Source organism: Ailuropoda melanoleuca, chromosome 15 (assembly GCF_002007445.2).
Source record: "Ailuropoda melanoleuca isolate Jingjing chromosome 15, ASM200744v2, whole genome shotgun sequence".
In the NCBI taxonomy this organism is placed as follows: Eukaryota; Metazoa; Chordata; class Mammalia; order Carnivora; family Ursidae; genus Ailuropoda; species Ailuropoda melanoleuca.
In genome coordinates this window covers 45,324,626-45,341,075 of record NC_048232.1, presented here as the reverse complement: position 1 = coordinate 45,341,075, position 16,450 = coordinate 45,324,626, and the positions used below count along the sequence as shown (strand labels likewise).

The 16,450-nt window shown below is 41.7% G+C and overlaps 1 protein-coding gene across 1 annotated transcript in view; it reads left to right on the top strand.

The window, feature by feature from the left end:
- Positions 1 to 16,450, top strand: part of PTPRR (protein tyrosine phosphatase receptor type R) — a 260,911-nt gene that overhangs the window by 234,532 nt on the left and 9,929 nt on the right. Inside the window, 1 exon segment of the mRNA XM_034644175.1 lies at positions 8,084 to 8,197. Coding sequence (XP_034500066.1) covers positions 8,084 to 8,197 — 114 coding nt within the window.

The following is a 16,450-nucleotide window of genomic DNA, read 5'->3' as shown; positions in this document are numbered from 1 at the left end:
AAAAGGGGGAAAAATGTATTCAGTGTGTAAAAATAAGCTATTGTATCTCAGAAAGGAGATGGGATGCTAATTAAGGGTTGTTTGAATGAACAAGTCACATTGCATTGTCTACTGGGAGCTGACTGCCAATTGCATTTTTGGTAAAGAGTCAAGAAAAACATTCAAGAGGGCCCCGGCAAGCTTGAGAGAGAACCGAGCAGCGCTTCCATTTATCAAGTAGGTGCACAAGCCTGTTCGAGTATTGTTAAGAGTCAGGGTGCAGGCTTTGAGCTCCTGCCTTGCAGCTTTTTCCTACCGGTTTCAAGAGCCACCTTCCCAAAGAGGGGCCTGCTGCTCAGGGCTCATCGTGGACAATGGGGCACGTATGCCAGACTGCTGGACCGCTGAATGCCTCTTTCTTTGTTCAATACCTTTTTCAAGATTCTTTGTCACTGTTCTTGGATGCATCCAGGAGGCATGGGTTTTAAGATACACAATAGCTCGGGGCTCACAGCGAAATAATTGATGCTTCATTGAAAGAAACCAGGCAAATTGGTTAGTATGATGCTCTTTAACAAACCTGGGAAATTTGAGACACTTGGCACTAGTAAATGAGGAGAGAAATACATTGCTTTATTTTTAAAAGATTTCTTGATGTGAATGTTCTGTCAGCCAGAGTATGCTTCAGCCTGATTGCTGCTGGTCGCTGGTCTTGGGTGTGGGGTGGCATGTAAATAGAGGTGAAAATGATTTACTTTGTTTGGAAAAGGACCAGGACAGAGAGGATGCAAATGTGTTTTTATTGTAATGGATGAAAGAAACACTGATTCCATCCTGGCTCTGGTGTGTGGAGTGGTTAGTACTTAGCCTGACAGACTCCCCGAGGTGTGTTTCTGATACTTTACGTGTCTTTTCCTGAAGCTCTGTACATCTGTGATTCTTTCTTTGGCTGCTCTTTTGAATCTCTAAGTTCTTAATTTTTTCAAGTGTGGTCCTGTGCCTTTGACCTTAGATGTGAAAATACCAGTTTCCTGGGGACTAAAAGGTCCCGACCGAAGGCAGTTTCTCTATAAATGGGAAGGAATTTCGTTATGAATGTGCATCTATGTTTGCAAGAAAATGATAAGTTCTATTTAAACAATATTTCTAGAGTTAACATTGCTTCTCTGGGCACTTGGAATAAAACATCAACTTTCACACTTTACTTTCTTCCATTGAAATATATGGTCAGAATTCATAGGGTTTTTTGTAGCTGTTTAAAAGGCAAAATAATAAATAATATGAGCCTATATGTATGCTTGAATCTCGTCTTGTATTTTTCTTTTAATAATGTAGCTTGGATATAATAATAATACAATCTTTAATGCATGATCTAATGTATAGTGAAGTAATGATTGAATCATTTAGATCAAAAACCTAAAATTGGAACAATAAGAAGAAGAACAATGTTTTTAAATGCTTACTGTATGTCTGGCTTTGTCCTAAGTGCTTTTCATATAGTAAGTGATGAGTAAACTGAGGCCACAGAGATTGACTTTCTTACAGATGCTCAGCTAATAATAAGTGGCAAAACCAAAATTTAGACCTAGGTTCTATGGCTCCAAAGCCTGCACCTTAACTACCATGTTATAATGCCTCAGTTGCAATATAATTATTATTACTCTTATTAAACCCTTCAAAGAGGATCCATTATAAAAACAGTTTTTTTAAATAATTTTCTTATACATTTATTTCAATCGACCCTATAGGTGAAAAGACCATTGGCCTTGGAAAATATAATACCATACATGCATCAATGATCATTTTATCCTCTTTACATACCAGGGAACCTTCATTCTGTGGCATGTAACACATTAGAGATACCCTCAATAGATGCTTCAGCTTCGAGCAGGAAGACGTGACTTGGCTCAATCATTGTGAAAAAAACATTCCTTTTATTTCATCACATGATAAAGTCTAATATTTAGATTTTTTTAATTTCTTAATTCTTCATTTCTCAATTTAGTTCTTAGTTTCAGGTTTTGGGAAATTTTGCCCCCTTTTTGTATGGGATTAGTAGCAATAGTGTTTGTGCAGTTCCAGCCTTATAAAATCGATACCTGATATTTTTAGAATTAATTAAATAAATAATTAATTTAATTAATTAAATAAATAAATATCATCTTGAGATGATAAATAAAAAGTACTCCAACGCCAGTGAAATCACTAATATCTGCTGTGTTCTTATCTTCTCCTCTTCCAGAAATGTGTGCTATACTGGCCAGAAAAGAGAGGAATATATGGGAAAGTCGAGGTCCTGGTCATCAGTGTAAATGAATGTGACAACTACACTGTTCGAAACCTTGTCTTAAAGGTAGGCTGATGTAACTGGAGCTATGTACAGAGTGGCTGATAGGACAGGACTACATTTCTCCTTTGAAATTATTTATCCTAATAAGTACTGCAGATCCAATTTACAAAAATAGTGCCAAGATCAAAGAGAAATGATAATCATCCCCTCATGTCATCAGCTACTCTCAGTATGTGGAATAATTAAATTAATGTACATAGGCATTAAGGAAATTCACTAAGTAGGATACTGTGATCTTCTAATTTCTATAAACAAAACATCCCTGATTTAACCTTCTGAATGCCTTTAACTAAAGGTTTGTACTGGAGCCTTTATCATGATTGGGGCGGGGAGGGAAGGGGGAAGTTTGTTATTTTTTGGTTTGTCGTTTTTTGTTTTTGGGGTTTTTTTTTTTTTACGTGGCTTTGGTCTAAGCAGCTTTTAGTAAGGCCTGGAAACCGTGAAAGAGAAAATCTGTGCTTGTGGGTGGCTGTGGGAGGCAAGACAAACCTGAAGTGTTGATGAGATCTTCCCAAACTTGGAGTTACAGTAACTTATGGGGACTTTCCCCAGACCAGATTATGTCATACCGAAGTTATCTTACTGAAATTACGGAACATTGCCATGGTATTGTTTTTGCTTCTAGAGAACAATCATCTCAAAGATTTCAGTCCTATCTAGAGCCTCGCTGCTGGAACAGAAGCATCACAGAGAGCAGGGGCAGTGCTGCACTGAGGGTTTTACAGGGAAATTCAAGATAGGAAGGCACCCTTTCAACACATGCCCTCGAGTGTGCCGGCCCCTCCGCCCCCCGGGCACTGGGTTATGAGATGATGTACGTAGACCCTCACTCAAAGCTTGTCTAGTTTAGTGACCCCTGCTAGCTCCTTTACTCCTGGGACTCCTCGCTCCTGCTAAAGACTGCAATTTGGGATGAATGCAGAAAGTCAAATGTAGGGGCCAAGTATAAAATTAAGTGTTCCTCCGTGGGCTACTATGTTTATCATCGCTTGTCAAGAATGTTCAAAGAGCAGGAAACACACTATATTCCAATTCCCCCTCAGCTTCCTTTGCATTTGCCATTCTGTTTATTACAACAAATCGCAAACATATAGACTGCCTAGGTTTCATATGCATTTTCGATTTTAAATATATAATTCACATTGACTAGAGGCGAGACTGTCGAACCAGGACATCAGCCTATGTATAGTCATGTTTTCTCAAGGTAGGAGAGTACGCTTCAGCAATCTCCCAGATTTTTTTTTCCATCCAGAAGTAAGTTGCCAGCAAGATGGGAGTGATAGAAGGCATTCAGTATTGTGGTTTGGATGACTTTAGTTCCACAAGTAAATGAGGCATTTGGTGGCTATTGCTATTTTCAGCAAGGAAGCCACACCCAGCATGTGAAACATTACTGGTACACCTCATGGCCCGATCACAAGACCCCAGACAGTGCTCAGCCTCTTCTGCAGCTCATGCTGGACGTCGAAGAAGATAGACTTGCTTCCACGGGCCGGGGGCCTGTGGTTGTCCACTGCAGGTAAGGGATGAACTGTCCTTTCTGCCTAAGCAACTGTCTGTCCTCCGTACAGTCAATGAGCGGGTGGAAGTGGGGTGGTGTTTCCTGGCTGTGTGACTTTATTGGTAAATTCAGTATTTATTGAAATTGGTTACTTCTGCATATTTGAGTTTTGATCGAGATGCTACATTCCAGAAATGCTGTGTTGTCGTCGGGGCAAACAGCAAACAGCAACGACACCGTAGAGAGCACAGCACTTCTACTCCAGTGGCTCAGGGGGCAGGGGACTTTATTCAGCCCTCGACCTGGAAAATTACATTGATTTGTTTAGTCTCATCAGGCTTGTTGACGCTAGGGATGGCACGTGTTCAAAAATTGTCAGTGGCTTTTTTATTGTTTCAAGATGGCACCTGAACCATGTTTGAATGGTATCTTGATACCATGTATTATTATGTCAAATGGGGTGAAAACCGGTCAGCTAATTTAAAAGTGATTTCATTAAAAAAAAAAAAACAGGTGGAAATAAATTTATGAAGGGGGAAGTGGGTAAGTGGTCGTTCACCCAAAGGAGGACAAAGTGTTGTTACCAGAACGTGGGGTATTGGAGGCTAGGCAGACAAAAGCAACAGAGGTCCGTGGTGGTTCCCTTCCCTAACATCTAGCTTAAAACTCTCCTCTCATAACTGATACCTCATTCCCCTTTTCCTTTTAGTGTGCCCAAACAAAAGCAAATCACTTTAAACTTATTTATATAACCAGCCATGTATACTTCATACTTCGTCAAAATAATTTATGTTGCTTTAACTTCCTAAGTCTTGCAAGATAGCATTTGATGATATTTTTAATAAATAAAATATAATTACTTCAAACTATAACTTTAGCCTCCTTCTTTGAACCTCTGTCGTTTAATTAAGAGTGAAATTCACTGTGTATCTATGTATCCAAAGGAGTCATTATCCAGTTTCTAGCATTAGGCCTTATCATGAACTTCACTTGGGGGTGAGGAAAGACAGCCTAATGGGTCATGTTTTAGGGCTGGAAACGTCCTCCACCCAAAATCATAAAACACTCAGGATATCTAAAACGAACGAGCTATTTCCCCTATAAAACCGGTCCCCCTGCTGATGACTATTTCTAAGAATAAGACCAGCTTTTTTCCAAGCACTCAACATCTAATGTTGACAGTTATCTTTGGCCCTTCTCTCAACTCCAGCCTCAGTATCTAATCAGTCACCAGATTGGCTTTCCCTTCAAAGCTTCTCCCATAATCATCACTTCCTGTCCAACCACCCAAGTTCAGGCCCTAATGACCTCATCCATGTATTTTAGAAGTAGTCGGCTAATTGCACAAACACACCCCACTTCCCCGTGCCCCACCCCAGCACAGCCTACCCCATCCACTGCTCTTGCATGATGTTCCTAAAATCCTCCTTTATCATATGGAATCCCTGCTCAGCACTTCTCAATGGCACCCCATTGCCTAGAGCAAAAGATCTTAACCTTGGGTCTATGGATAAACCACAGGGGTCACTGAACTCCTTGAAATTACTTTAACAAATTGGAGTACATAGAGTGATGAGGGTTTTTCCGGGGATTGAAATTCATAGTTTTTATCAAATTCTCATCAACAGCAAGAAAAAGCAAAGCACCACTATTTTAGAGGACAAAGTCCAAACCTCTTAGCTTTCCATGTAAGATCCTTTATAGGCCCCAGCGTGCCTGCGCAGTCTTATTTGCCGCTATTTCTCTAAGATACCTTTCTCTTCAGGCCAAGCTAGTCTAGTCACTATCGCACATCATCCATCCTATTCTGCAGCAATTCTTTCTTAATACTATTCTCATACATGGAATAGTCCTTCTCATTCACGGTAACCAAAATGTCTGCCATTCATAGGTACAGTTCAAATCCTATCTCTTTAGTGAAGCAAACTCTTTATAGACTCTTCAACTTAAAGGGAACCCCTTCCACCCCTGAATTCCTCTGCACTCCCATTCAATAAGAAACAAGTGCCAACAGGCATCTGGGTGGCTAAGTTGGCTAAGCATCGGCCCTCGGCTCAGGTCATGATCTCAGGGTTCTGGGATGGAGCGCCATGTTGGGCTACCGGCTCCGCAGGGGCGTTTGCTTCTCCCTCTCCCTCTGCCCCTGCTTGTGCTCTCTCTGTCTCTCTCAAATGAATAAATAAAGTCTAAAAAAAAAAAAAAGAAAGAAAGAAAAGAAAAGAAAACAAGTGCCAAATATGAGAAACAAATGCTATTTGAGGGCTGAGAAGGGAACTATTAATTCAAACTATGAAGCCTGAAGAAAGCCTCTAGGAGTTAGAATAATGTTGAGCAGGATCTTAAAAAATGACCAATGTTTGTGGTTTTAAAGGCTGGTAAGGAGGGCATTTCTGACTGAAGGAATATCATTAACACAGAAAGGAAAGTTGGAAAATGAATGCCATTTTTTGCAGTGATTCATGTAGATGACAAAAATGGCACAAAGGATACAAGGAGGACAGTAAAAAGACCGAAAGCGTGAAAGTGAGTCACAGTCGTATTATGCAAGGTCACGAACACCGTGGCGGGGGGCTCAGACACTGCCCGTAACTACTGGGATACATCTACAGTGTTTGAGAAGAGAGTAATATGATCAGATCCCTATTTTAGAAAGATGAACCTAGCAGCTGTGTGTATCGTGAATTAGTCCAGGAAGAGACTCGAGACTTGGCAACCATAATGAGATCATTGCTAACCATGAAGGAAGGAGATGTCGAAAACGTGAGCACAGTTTATAGAAAGGAAAGCATGGATCCCAGAAGCTTCAGTAGCNCGCGTGAAAGTGAGTCACAGTCGTATTATGCAAGGTCACAGACACTGCCCGTAACTACTGCGATACATCTACAGTGTTTGAGAAGAGAGTAATATGATCAGATCCCTATTTGAGAAAGATGAACCTAGCAGCTGTGTGTATCGTGAATTAGTCCAGGAAGAGACTCGAGACTTGGCAACCATAATGAGATCATTGCTAACCATGAAGGAAGGAGATGTCGAAAACGTGAGCACAGTTTATAGAAAGGAAAGCATGGATCCCAGAAGCTTCAGTAGCGGTGGAAAATATAAGAATTGGTAACAGATTGGATGTGGGAGGTGAAAGGGGGGAGATGTTGGAGATGGCTCCAAGATTTCGAGGCTGGAAAACTTGTGGCTAACTGGTAATGCCATTGAGGGAAAAGATAATTAATTCTGTTTTAGATACATTGAATTTAGATACACTGAACTGAAGCCAGTGCAAAATAGTAACATCAAGAGTTCCAGCTAAGAGGTAGAATGCTAATCTAGAGTTTAGGAGAAACTTAGGGAATTCAGATGTAAATTTGAGAGAAATTTGCATAAAGACTATTAGTGGTTGAAATCGCTGAAGGGTGGGAGGAGAGGGAGAGGGAGGAGGGATGGGGAGAGAGAGTTAAAGAGAGAATGGCTTGTTAGGTTGATGACTTCCATCTTGGGCAGATGAATGGGCAACCCCTCCTGGACTGGACGGATAGTGTTTCTATTCAACGATCACCTGGATAGAAATGACTCAGAAACATGTGCCTCTGGCCACATCCTTCTCCCAAACTCAACTGAATCTTCAGTTATTCACCGGAATCTTCAACATCAGTATATCCAAGACCAGCCTCCCCTTCACCCAAATCAGCCCTTCTGGAATTCTCCCTTTGTCTCTTTGGCACTACCTTTCTTCCAGTCCCCCAGATTCACATTTGTGATGTGTCTAAGTCTTGCTCCTCCTTTCTACTCCCTATACCTTCCCTAAACTCAGGTCCTCATTATTCTTTGTCGAATAATGACAATGCCTCTTTCACTATTCTCCCTCCACCCGACTCTCCCTATTGCATAGAACTCAATGAGGGAAGGCAGTTTAAGCACTGCTCTGGGCCAGGTTTGTCCTCTGGGCCTAAGAGCTTTTGTCATTGTTGTTGCTAAGCCTGGCTTGCTGTTTCAGATTTAGACATACCCTTTTAAAAGAATATCTTTTATCTTGGAGAGGTGCTTGGGGGGAATGGGTGAAAGAGGGATGGGCATTAAGGAGTGCGCTTGTCATGAAGAGCCCTGGGTGTTGCATGGAATTGTCGAATCACTATGTTGTACCCCTGCGACGAGTATCATACTGGAATTAAAATTTTCAAAAACCAAAAAAATAAAATAAAAGAATATAGTTCATCGTTTCTACTTTTCCTCCACCTTTTTACTCTTTTGTCTTTTCTTTCCAGTGCAGGGATCGGTAGAACGGGATGCTTTATTGCTACAGCCATTGGCTGTCGACAGTTGAAAGAAGAAGGAGTTGTGGATGCACTAAGCATTGTCTGCCAGCTTCGTGTAGACAGGTGAGTGTCTGCCAGCCTGGGGAACAGAGATGGCACGTCAGAGCAGCATTAGGGCTCACAGCCTGATCCAATCAGCCTGACTTGGTAAACGTCGCAGGCTCCAAAGTCTTAAATCGCCATAGAGATTTGTGTAAAACGCGTAGGTATATCTTACATTCAAAAGCCATTGATGAACGTGTTATTTGCAACTCTGACCATCAAGACTGCAAAACCAGAGGCGCCTGCGTGGCTCAGTTGGTGAAGCGCCTGCCTTTGGCTCAGGTCGTGATCTCGGGGTCCTGGGATCGAGTCTCACGTCAGGCTCCCTGCTCAACAAGGAGTCTGCTTCTCCCTCTGCCTCCCTCCCCAGCTCGTGCACACATGCTCCAGCTCTCTTTCTCAAATAAATAAAATCTTTAAAAAAAAAAGTGTACAAAACCAAAAGCTTATGCTTAATCCCTCCTTCTCTCTAATACAGGTTATTTGTGGTGTAGCTGTTCCCTCTCTGTCTTACACTCTTCTTCCTTTATATTTACTCTGCTTTTTCATTGGACTTCACTGAATCATTCACTTTAGGATCCTGATTGTTTAAAATGAGGCATGTGTCACAGTACCAAGAGTCACCTTTTCTTTCAGTCTATTCTTTTTTTTTTTTAAAGATTTTATTTATTTATTTGACAGAGATAGAGACAGCCAGGGAGCGAGGGAACACAAGCAGGGGGAGTGGGAGAGGAAGAAGCAGGCTCATAGCAGAGGAGCCTGATGTGGGGCTAGATCCCAGAACGCCGGGATCACGCCCTGAGCCGAAGGCAGACGCTTAACCGTTGTGCCATCCAGGCGCCCCCAGTCTATTCTTTTTAATTGTGAAAAGATGTACTTAATGAAATTTACCATCTTAACCATTTTTAACAATACAGTGGTGTTAAGTATATTCGCGTGTTGTGCGGCCAAACTCCAGAACTCTTTTCATCTGGCAAAGCTCTGTTCGCTTTAAATAACAGCTTCCTATTCCCTCCTGCCCCCAGCCCCTGGGATTTTTTTTTTAATATCCTCAAGATTCATCCATGTTGTGTCATACGTCAGAATTTCTCTGCTTTTTAAGGCTGAATAATATTCCCTTGTGTATAGATCATATTTTGTTTATCCCTTCATCCATACATAGATACTTTGTTGCTTCTACCTTTTGGCTGTTGTGAATAATGCTGCCATGAATGTGGGTTCCAAATAGTGGTCGAGATCCTTTTAGATATATACCCAGAAATGAGATTGCTGGATCATATAGTAATTCTTATCTCTAATTTTTTGAGGAACCGCCATGCTGTTTTCCACAGTAGCTGCACCATTTACATTCACACCAACAGTGCACAAGTGTTCCAAGTTCTATTAACCTTTGTCAACACTTGTTATTATCTGTTTTGTTGCTGTTGTTGTTGTTTTTGAATGGTAGCCATCCTAATGGGTGTGGGTGGAACAGTTGTTTTCGTATAGAGATGGTTTGTTCATCTTTGTAATGATCTGTGTTTATCTGTGTTCAAAACAAAACCAACAAGAAACTTCTTTTCTTCCTTCCTCCACAACTAAGCCTATCTGGGTAAGTGAACAGTTGAGTCAGTGATAGAGAAAGTAAACAGATGCTCTTTGAGAAAACAGACAGAGAAAATATGCTGTATCAGCACATGGGCAGCCAGCCTCTCTGCTCTGCAATTCAGTGTGCTAGTGTGGAAAAGAGCTTTCCTGAAAGGCTGAAATATGAGGTTCTCTTCTTTCATTCATGCAGCAAATATTTATTAATTTTCTCCTATGCCCAGGGCATCCTTCTAGATGCTAATGTGTAGCACTAAACAAGATGAGTGAAGCTTGGCTCTCCTAGTGTTTACATGCTGATGCAAAGAGAGACAGACAGACAGACAGATAATAAAAAAGGAAAGAAATACACAGGACAATTTCAGACAGAGATAAATGCTGTGAAGTAAGAAAACAAGAGGACCATGGAAGCTGAGCCTCTTGGACTTAAGCCCTGTGGCCCAGAGTCTCCAAAAAGTGTAGATAATTACCTTTTAAGATTCATTCAACAAATATTTATTGAGCACCTACTATGTGCTACGTCCTGAGATTTCAATAATAGACAAAGGATTGCTCTAAAAATTCAATGACATACATATATATACCCACACACATTGATATATATCACTTAGAACAGGATCAGTAAACCTTCAATAAATGTGCTCTGTTATTATCTTCATTGTTATTAAAATTATCAATAAAGTTTCTCCTATCTTTAAAAATTAACCATTCAAATCCCTCTGTCCAGATAAGGTTTTCCTTTCCCCAGCCGGGCTATCATTTATCTTTTCGTAAGTAGTAGCTTCTCAGTCTCTGTCAGCGTATCTTCTCTCTCTTTTTCACTCAATTTTGACTGGCTTCACAGAGCGGCTCTTCATGGAGTGGCTACACCGCTGGCCTCCGGAAACACAGCACCTGCGTGAGCCTCATGGCTGCTTCCATTTCCTGGTTGTGCGGCCTTAGGCAAGTTGCAAGACGTCCCCATGTCTGGGCTTTCTCAGTTGGAAGATGGAAGTCATACTTGTATCTTCTTGCTATTGTTGTTATAAGGAGTAAGAGATAACCTATAAAGTTCCTGGCACATAATAAACATGCGGTCAAGTTTAGCCACTGTTATTATCAATGTATATTTAGCAAGAAACCTGAACACGCATCTATAAACTGGAAGCAATATATATTATTATTTATACCTCACAGGGCTGTGGCAGTAGAGAGATGAGATTACATCCATGATGTAGTTAGTAGAACACTCAGCCTATGTTTCTAACGCTCTCTCTACCTCACCCACTTCTTCCCTTTCCATACCTTACATGTAACTGCTTCCAAAAATATTTTCTTTCTGTACACAAGATCAGCTCCAGTGATCTCTTCTCCTTCTCTTACAATTGCTGTCTTAGTGTCCTTCCATCCAGGACTGTCTGTCCAGCTGGAATAGGGTCCAGTTTTTCACTCCAGACTTGGGTCCTCCCTTCACCCGGAAGTGGGGCTTGCGTCAGAGGGTAAAGGACAGCACCAAGTCAGCCTGGACCTGTTCCCACAGTGACCTTGATCTCTCCTGCTTTGTGTTTCCATACACAGGCCTCCTGCATGGGACCCCTAGCCCCTCAAGGACTCCAGTCCACACCCGTGCACCCTCCTCTCTTCTAGCTAGTGCTGAAACTCTATGAACGTCAGACCCCTCCATGGATCTAGGCTGACTCTGAACCGAGTTGACCTCCAACACCTTCTCTGACACTATTTAGAACAACACCTTGGGGGAAAAATGGGTTTGGTTTGCTCATTTCTTTTTTGGCTTTTGTTATTCTTCAGTCTTGCCTGTTCACCCTCCCCCCCATCTCCCACCTCCCCCACCTGCTTTTGGAGCCCGACCTCCACCTTGGCTTCCCCTTCCCAGTCACATTCCCCTGTCAAGTCTACCAAATTGTCCTCTAGCTCTGAATGGAATCACAAATACATTTTTTAAACCATATCACAATGCCTCCTCTATCGGCTCCTTCCTTCCTAAAGCAAACGGTCAGAAATTTTAGCCTTGGCCTTCCATCACCACCAAGGTCTCCCCACAAGGCTTGTCTTTTTATTCCTGATAGGATCTCCAAAACATATCAAAACTTCTCTGCTGGTCCAAAGGCTCCCTACCCCCCTGGATTTGAATTACTGCCAATATGTGTCTGGAAATAATTTTCACTGAGTCATTAATCAACATCTCTTCTACATACATTCTTTCAGAGCAGCTACTTCTGTGGTTTATGAAGTGGATCCTCTCTTTAAAACCTTCCTTGAAACGTCTTTCCTTTGCCTGCCTGCCTTCACAGGATCAAAACAGACTTTCTTTCTTTCTTTCTTTCTTTCTTTCTTTCTTTCTTTCTTTCTTTCTTTCTTTCTTTCGTCTCTTCCCTCTGCTATGCACCCCCCTAGTTATTATGAAAAGCGAGATGGAAAAAGTTCCTCCTTTCCTTCACCTCATCCAACTTCTTCTCCTCCAGGCTTCTTGCGTCTTGCTTCGGTTTCTAATTTTTTTTTCCTGTCATATTTCATCATGAAAATGCCAGTTTGTAGCTGACTGCTGCCTTTGACCACATCCTCAAGCTCATGCCAGTAAAAGAAAAACTGACCCCAGAAAATCTGAATGCCCACCTTTCTGTTCTTGAAGCTTATCTTTCTTCATCAGTTCTTCAGACTTTGTCCCCAGCCCGAGTCTCTGTGGCCACCTCGCCTTCAGTCCTGGATCTGTCTTCGAACATTCCAGAACCCAATATTGACACTTGGAAGTTGATTTAATAATGATCACCTCCCCGCCACGGCCTTCAAAGCACATGTCTCATAAGTTTCATTGAACTCCAAAAATGAACCCCAAAGTAGGAACAGAGGTGTTCCTTGGTGGGAAACAAAGAATTCAGGATCATCAAGGAACTTGTCCAAAATCATGTAGCTAAAAGCTGGCAAAGTAGACCTCTTTGGAACCCAGGACTTCCAACTTCTAACCCAAAAGTTGTGATCATTACAGATGAAAGTCAACAGTCTTTCTGAATATGTTTATTGCAAAACTGCTTGACAAAAACATATCTTTTTATTAATGCTTTGCCAGTTAAAAGTAAATGCAATGACACCATAATTTTTCAAACAACGTCAAGTATGAATGAGAGCTCTTCCATGAAGAGATAGAGTGACACTGTCAGCAGTTGCCTTAAGAATATAATTTGAGGAACATAGGAAAGTTGCCTTATCCCAAAATATCTGTCTGTGGAGGATGCCTAAAATATCTGTGTGTGGCGAATGTCTGAAATACCGCTATTAGAGAGCCAATCCTTGAAGAAAAGAATCATTCTTTTTTAATGTTCATTGAACGTGGAGATGGAAGGTGAGGGTGACACCTTATGCTTTCTCAGCTATTAACCCTTTCATCTAAACAAGGTGATCTGTCCCTTCCAGCTAGAGTAGGGTAGCTAAAGCGAATGTAAATCCATGCATTAGGAATACATTCGGAACTTGGATTTTGATGAAGGGGACTTGAAGAGAGGGCCCCAGAAGTTGGGCACACCTGAGGCCCTGCAGTGGAGAAGACTGGTAGAGAGCCGTGGGCACTGGGAAGGTGAGGGGAGTGGAGAGGAAACAGAAGAACTCGAACAAGGGATTCCTTGGGTAAGATCAGCTACCAGGGCCCACTGCAATATGGAAATGTGGGGCCCCTGCTAAAAAAAAAAAAAAATTATTAAATATTTCAAGACAGTGACAGTAGAGCATTAACCCAAGTGCAAAGGTCCTTCTCAGCACAGGGGAGGGGGCTGGTGTGACCCAGCAGGTCACAAGCCCATGAAGCTGACCCTGAGGTGGGATATTTTTAGGATGAGTGTTTGTATATGGGCCTGATTCCTGCGTCCTGTGTCCTGTAAAGCAGGCACCCAAGATCTCTGCTTAGAGCGGTGCCCCGAATCAGGCATTCATTCATTCATTCAACATTTCCTAAACGCTTACTACCGTACGTGCATCAGGCACCTCGGCATAGAAAGATGGATTCCTTAACAGACTTTTCCAGACCGGGTTTCTCAAGGCACAGTTTAATTATTAATTAAACTGTGAGAGCCTGCCAAGTACCAGACCCTCTTCGACTGTATTCAGGCAAAAATAAATAAATAAAATAAAATAGGCTCTCAATTAAATTTGAGCTATATACACTATTTCTTAGACACCCTCTCCACTTGGATATTCACAGTAGGTATTAAAACATTAAGGAATCTGGGAAGTCCCCCAACACAGAAACCCATTGAACCTCCCATGAGCTCTCTTCATATTTATTTGACCATACAAACTTTTCTCAAAGCCTTTCTAAATGGGAGGAAAAGAAGTTGTAAATAATAAATATAAACTGTTCTTTCAAGAAGTTTGGTGGTGGAGAGAAGACTGGGGACGGCATGGGGATTTGACCATGGGTGGGGACCATTAAAAAGGAGCACCCAGCTGAGTATAATGAGGGCTACAAAAGACAGAGCCAGGTGGCACAGCGGTTAAGCGTCTGCCTTTGGCTCAGGGCGTGATCTTGGCATTATGGGATTGAGTCCCACATCAGGCTCTTCCACTATGAGCCTGCTTCTTCCTCTCCCACTCCCCCTGCTTGTGTTCCCTCTCTCGCTGGCTGTCTCTATCTCTGTCGAATAAATAAATAAAATCTTAAAAAAAAAAAAAGACAGAGCCAATATATCAAGGAGCTGATATTTTGTATGCTGCAGAGTACAAGCCCCACAGGCTTTTTCCTATCCTCTCATACTCCCTTTAACAATGACCACTACCCGCTAGTGATCCAACGCTGCACACTGGGCCTCTTTTTTCCTGATAGTTTACCCCCCACCAATTATATTTGCCTCCTCTGAGAAGTCCAGGGCAGGACTAAGAGCAAAGAAGAAGAAAGTCCAGTGATTTAGATACTTGAAATGGGCTTGTCCCATCACTGATTAGTCAAGAGTTTGAGCATTGAGCAGGATAAAAAACCTGATTCCTAATAATAATAATAATAATAAATTATAATGCCCAATTATTATTATTCAACATGACAGAAGCAGACAATTTGTACTCAGATCACAAATCTGCATTTTAGCAATAAATTCAAATGGTCTGGTTTAGAGNCTGTTACAATGGATGTTTCCATTGTAACAACAGTGACAAAGCCATTTGGTGGATTCCTCATTCTCTGGCAAGATGTTATTTTTATTGGCTTTAGGGCAACTTCTATTAATAGAGGCTACAGTTCTCCCTGCAGATTCATGAGTCTGTGATTCTCTTTTTAATAGTACTTTTGAGCATATTTTGAACTAAATTAGGATTTCTTTTTTTCCAAGTAGGAGTTCAAATTCAGTGCAAGGCACCCACAAGTGTTTTATTTAGAAGTGCATTAATGGATCATTCCTTCATTACCATAGCTTTCATTTTTAATTAAGGATGAAGTATGTATCAGGCAATTGGGACCAAGCAACTGGCTGGTGGGCCTAGGAAGCGGGCAGCCACTAGAGTACGAGGTGCTGAAGGTCGCTGGACCAGGGGTCAGAAAGCTTGGTGCTAGTCCTGGCTGTGCCTTAATTCCATGTATGACCCCATTCCAGGCCTTACTGTCTACATATGTAAAAGGAAAGATGGGACATTATCAGTGTACCCCAACCTCTCCTGGTATAAGGACCCCTTTTTTAAGAGTAAAATATTTTATGGACTTCAACTTGATAACTGTATTTTGAAACCCTTAATGCTTATAGATTAACTTTCATTCTGTGAATCAAAACATCACCTACATGCATTTGAAAATTAGTGACGCATGTGTATGTGTTTTTATTTGGTCTCCTGTTAATGACAGGGGCACGAGTGGACTCAGGGACCCCTCCAATAAGGTGCCTTTTCCATGTGTATGTGTGTTTATTTGGTCTCCTGTTAATGACAGGGGCACGAGTGGACTCAGGGACCCCTCCAATAAGGTGCCTTTTCCATATGTATGTGTGTTTATTTGGTCTCCTGTTAATGACAGGGGCACGAGTGGACTCAGGGACCCCTCCAATAAGGTGCCTTTTCCATATGTATGTGTGTTTATTTGCTCTCCTGTTAATGACAGAGGCACGAGTGGACTCAGGGACCCCTCCAATAAGGTGCCTTTTCCATATGTATGTGTTTATTTGGTCTCCTGTTAATGACAGGGGCACGAGTGGACTCAGGGACCCCTCCAATAAGGTGCCTTTTCCATCTTGGGATTCAGTGATTGGGAAGTGATCATCGGACTCGCCAACCTTGCTCTCAGCTATTGTGTTCTTTGAGTCTTTGAACCTTTATTTCTGTAGAGAACAATGGAATGGCAAAAACAGACAATCAAAACATTTGCCAAACACCTACGAGGAAAGGGATGGTTTAAAAGAAATCTGGTCGAATACTGTACAAGTCTCTCATTCTCCAGGGGGAATCCAAGACCTGAAAGGAGTGAATGATGTATCCAAAGTCACATAACGAATTTTGACTGTCTGTTTGGGGCTTTTTTTAGACATTCTGAACTGAACTTCCAGTTTTGCTCTAATTAGATTGGCTAAATTCTGAATTTGTTTGGTTCCCAAAACACTGTTGTTTTCTGGAGTGGGAGACTGAATTGGGTTACATACAGTTTGAGAGGAAGTTCACATCCTAGTTCTGCCTTTGCCAATGACCCTGAACTGGTTGCTGTATAAACCAGGGAAAATTGTTTATCTC